Here is a 4,647-nt window from a genome sequence, read left to right on the forward strand (position 1 = left end):
CGGATCCATAAGCAAAGCTTTATTTAAAGCAGAGGAGGTCAGAAACACAGGCAGGGTCGAAACAGTGGCAAACAGGTATATGGCGGGCAAGACACAAGAATAATCCTAGGGCTAGCGTGGGTCGACGATTGGCAGACAGAGTCTGCAAGGCAAGGCAAAACTAGGCTAGGAGGCTAACGGGGCCGAGTATTGTTTAGCACTTATCGTCGGATAGCTACACTACAGAGCCCCGTTAGCCTCCTAGCCTAGTTTTGCCTTGCCTTGTCTGTTTTCTCCGGTTTTGATCTTCGCCTGTTTTCCTGGATTTCTCCCTTTAGCCTTACCCCTGTGACTCTGTCTGCCAATATACAGCCCCGGCTGTTTCTGACCTCCTCTGCTTTAAATAAAGCTTTGCTTATGGATCCGCACGTCTCACGTCTTGTCAGCCCCGTTGCAATAATATAATGAGCTACAGCAATAATAGCTCCTCATTTTATTATAATTCTACTTTCATTGTCTCCTCACAGATCAACTTCCACTGCAAACCCACCTTCAGAGAGAGCGGCTCTCGTTGCCTTCGAGATGTGAGTCCACCTCATCGCCACACAACTTTAAATCATATTTCACACTGAAGTTTTACACATATACTTATTGTACTCCATGTGCTATGGCAGAATGAACCCTTGTTGGCACGTTTACATGTGACCCGTTGTGTCTGTTTGCGACAGCAGAACGTTTTGAGACATCACTGGGTCCATCGCCGGCGACAAGAGGGGAAGTGTCGTCAGTGCGGAAAAGTATGTCACGCCTTCAAGGTTTATTGAAGGAGTCATATGCAAAAGTCTTGTACGTTCATGCTAACTTTCACTTTCATTGTAGAGTTTCCCGCAGAAGTTCTTCCACAGCAAGGAGATTGTGGCCATCAGCTGCTCCTGGTGCAAGCAGGCAGTGAGTGGCACGTCTCACAAAATCTTGCTGGTTTATGTAATGCAGAATTGTTCCATCTCTTTCTCTGTTTATTTTTCTGTCCCATCAGTTCCATAACAAGGTCACGTGCTTCATGCTACATCAGATCGAGGAGCCCTGCTCGCTAGGAGCTCACGCCGGGGTCATCGTACCCCCTTCCTGGATCATCAAAGTCAGGAAACCGCAGGTACGCTCACCTCAGATGGTTTGAGGGTGAAACTTTTTTTTATCAGCACGTAAGAGAAGACCTGAGCCTGAGGTTTATGTAATGTCCTGCAGGAGATGCTCATGCAAGGTGACACTAGACTGTGTTTTAAAGCTGGGGCTGTATGATCTTGTCTTCTGCACTCAGTTATGCTGATCAGCTTCGGCTTAAATACACTTTGATGCTGCCAGATTTGATATCAGTTACAGTGTGTTTCATAAAACTCATCTACATATTTTATATGGAGCTTCTTTCATTGTTTTATACACTGCAAAAATGATTTCTGACTCAGTATTTTTGTCTTGTTTTATATATATATATATATATATATATAAATAAATAATCAAAATTAAATAATCTTATGCTGGGGGGAATTCAAATGGCAAGCAAATTTATTTTTCTTATCACATTAGCAACTATTTTTTCTTATTGTAAGCAAAAATGTACTTCATTTTGATAATGTTTTCAGAAAGCAAGACTTAATATCTTGTGCAATTTTGCTTCTCAAGTAAATGTGTCTTGATTTAAGAATGTTTAGATGTTTGTACTGGAAAATATGGAAGCTTGTTTCCACCATGGGATGAAAAAAATAAAGATAACTGCAACATTTTTCTCCCAATTCTGATTTTTCTCAGAATTGCAAGAAGAAAAGTCAGAATGGCTAAATATAAATTCAGAATTGCGAGATATAAACTTAAAATTGCAAGAGAGAAAAAGTCAAAATTATGAGATAGTTGCACCTTTTTTATTTTTTTATTTCATTGTGGGGAAAAAAAAAACAGAATTGCAAGATATAAAATCTAAATTCTGAGAAATTGCCAAATTATCGAAATTGCTGTAAGCTCATACAGTATTTCAGAGAGGTAAACTTGAAATTGCAACAAAAAAGTCATCATTTAAAATTTTTGAGAAAAAGAGTCAGAATTGGTTCTGTATGAAAACAAGACAAAAGTTAAAAAAAACTTTTTTGCAATGTACACTTTTAACATCACAGTTTATCTGTTGCCTTAAAAGCCAGAATTGATTTCAAAAGCTGACCCATCACATCAACAGTCATAGCAGATATTTAGACCACACCCACTGATGACACGCTCAGCTATGATTGGTGGATTTATGCATTGATGGGGTAGGTTTTTGTGATAAGGCATTTTACTGCCGCTTTCAATTCAGGAGTTGCTGAAAGGGAAGTTGCTTGTATTCAAAGTGTTTTTGGAATAGTTTAACCAAGGAAAATCTTGTAATTATTTTGTAATTATCTTCATGTCATTCTGAACCACTATGACTTTTTATTCTGCAAAATAAAGATGTTTTGCAGCATGTTCACACTGCTCTTTTCCTTACAATGGGAATGAGTTAAGAAGCAGAGGAAGATTTTAAAGAAATAAATTATATTTTTGGTCTTTTCCTCATTGTATGACTTCAGAAGACTTGGAATGCTATGAACAAGTCCTGTTAACTTTTAAGATGTTTTATGGATCCTTTTTGGACTTGGAAAGCTGTCAGTCTTTGCCTTTGTTGGTAGAAAAGAAAGTGTATTCATCAACAGGTTTAGAGCAACATGAGGGTGGATAAGTGATTAAAAAGTTTTTTAATTTAAAAACGAACACTTCTATCATTATTGGGCAAACTTTAATTTAACATAGTCCTGCTGGAGTTAGTTTTGTTATGTTTTGGCTTAGTTGGCGTCTCTCTCCTGTGTCCCAGAGCTCATTTAAAAACTCCATTCGAAGGAAAAAACGGACGTCGTTCAAAAGAAGAGCCAGCAAAAAGGGGATGGATGTGAGTAGATCTGATTCCTGTCCTGTCCCTCCTTTTAAATGATGCTATAGTGTTTTCTGAGGGCTTTCTCTTCCCTTAACTCCTGCTCATGATCATCTGTCCCCACAGCTTACTGCAGTGATGTGTATTTGTGTGCAAATGTGCATTTATCGAAGAATAATGAAGTGATTTTTGCAGGAATCAAAATGGCGTCCGTTCATGCTGAAGCCGCTGCCCTCACCGCTGATGAAGCCAGTGCTGGTGTTCGTCAACCCCAAGAGTGGAGGAAACCAGGTGATGCTCTGAATAAAGAGACTAATGGAGGAATAATGTACAGTCATTCTAGAACAACAATCTCTGAAAGGGCCATAATGACCGAACAGCTCTACATTAAACGGCTTAATATGCAACTACTTAGCATGAATATTTAATTAAAACATAAATGGATGCATTACATAAACAATTTCAGACGAAATCAATATTTCATGTCCATTTATTTTATTGTGTGGGAAGAGAGATCTGTGACTATCAGTCTGTTGTCCTGTCTGTGGTTCTGTCTACCATCTGTTGTTCTGTCTGTGTCTATCCATCCATCCATCCATCCATCTACGTATATATTTATCTGTCTGTCTGTCTGTCTATCTGTCTGTCTGTCTGTTGTTCTGTCTAACATTATGTCTATCTGCTATTCTATCTAACATTCTGTCTGTCGGTCAGTCTATCTACCACTCTGTCGTTCTGTCTTGTCATTTTGTCACTCTGTCTGACATTCTGCCTGTCTGTCGTTCTATCTGTCACTCTATCACTCTGTCTAATGTTCTGTCTGTCTGTTGTTCGCTGTCTGTCGTTCTATCTATCACTCTGTCATTCTGTTTATCATGCTGTTGTTCTATCTGTCTGTCGTCTATCACTCTGTCTGTCATTCTGTCTGTCTGTCTGTCTATCTATCTATCTGTCTGTCTGTCGTTCTGTCTATCGTTCTGTCTGTCGTTCTGTCTATCACTGTCATTCTGTTTATCATGCTGTCATTCTGTCTGTCTATCTGTATTTCTATCTGTCTGTCGTTCTGTCTATCATTCTGTCTGTTGTTCTGTCTATCTGTCTGTCTGTCTGTCTGTCTGTTGTTCTGTCTAACATTATGTCTATCTGCTATTCTATCTAACATTCTGTCTGTCGGTCAGTCTATCTACCACTCTGTCATTCTGTCTTGTCATTTTGTCACTCTGTCTGACATTCTGCCTGTCTGTCGTTCTATCTGTCACTCTATCACTCTGTCTAATGTTCTGTCTGTCTGTTGTTCTCTGTCTGTCGTTCTATCTATCACTCTGTCATTCTGTTTATCATGCTGTTGTTCTATCTGTCTGTCGTCTATCACTCTGTCTGTCATTCTATCTGTCTGTCTGTCTGTCTGTCTGTCTGTCTGTCGTTCTGTCTATCGTTCTGTCTGTCGTTCTATCTATCTCTCTGTCATTCTGTTTATCATGCTGTTGTTCTATCTGTCTGTCGTCTATCACTCTGTCTGTCATTCTATCTGTCTGTCTGTCTGTCTGTCTGTCTGTCTGTCTGTCTATCTGTCTGTCGTTCTGTCTATCGTTCTGTCTGTCGTTCTATCTATCACTCTGTCATTCTGTTTATCATGCTGTCATTCTGTCTGTCTATCTGTATTTCTATCTGTCTGTCGTTCTGTCTATCATTCTGTCTGTTGTTCTGTCTATCTGTCTGTCTGTCTGTCTGTCTGT

At 39.4% G+C, this 4,647-nt stretch overlaps 1 protein-coding gene across 1 annotated transcript in view; it reads left to right on the plus strand.

Annotated features, from left to right (window-relative positions):
• LOC107581052 (diacylglycerol kinase iota-like) overlaps nt 1-4,647 on the plus strand; it is a 42,760-nt gene that overhangs the window by 21,692 nt on the left and 16,421 nt on the right. The window contains exons 5-10 of the mRNA XM_016266632.1: nt 507-563; nt 708-776; nt 859-927; nt 1,016-1,132; nt 2,855-2,929; nt 3,107-3,202. Of these exons, the coding sequence (XP_016122118.1) occupies nt 507-563; nt 708-776; nt 859-927; nt 1,016-1,132; nt 2,855-2,929; nt 3,107-3,202 (483 nt within the window). The remainder of the gene's footprint in view (nt 1-506; nt 564-707; nt 777-858; nt 928-1,015; nt 1,133-2,854; nt 2,930-3,106; nt 3,203-4,647) is intronic.

Source organism: Sinocyclocheilus grahami, unplaced genomic scaffold, assembly GCF_001515645.1.
Source record: "Sinocyclocheilus grahami isolate Dianchi unplaced genomic scaffold, SAMN03320097.WGS_v1.1 scaffold33.1, whole genome shotgun sequence".
NCBI classification, from domain to species: domain Eukaryota; kingdom Metazoa; phylum Chordata; class Actinopteri; order Cypriniformes; family Cyprinidae; genus Sinocyclocheilus; species Sinocyclocheilus grahami.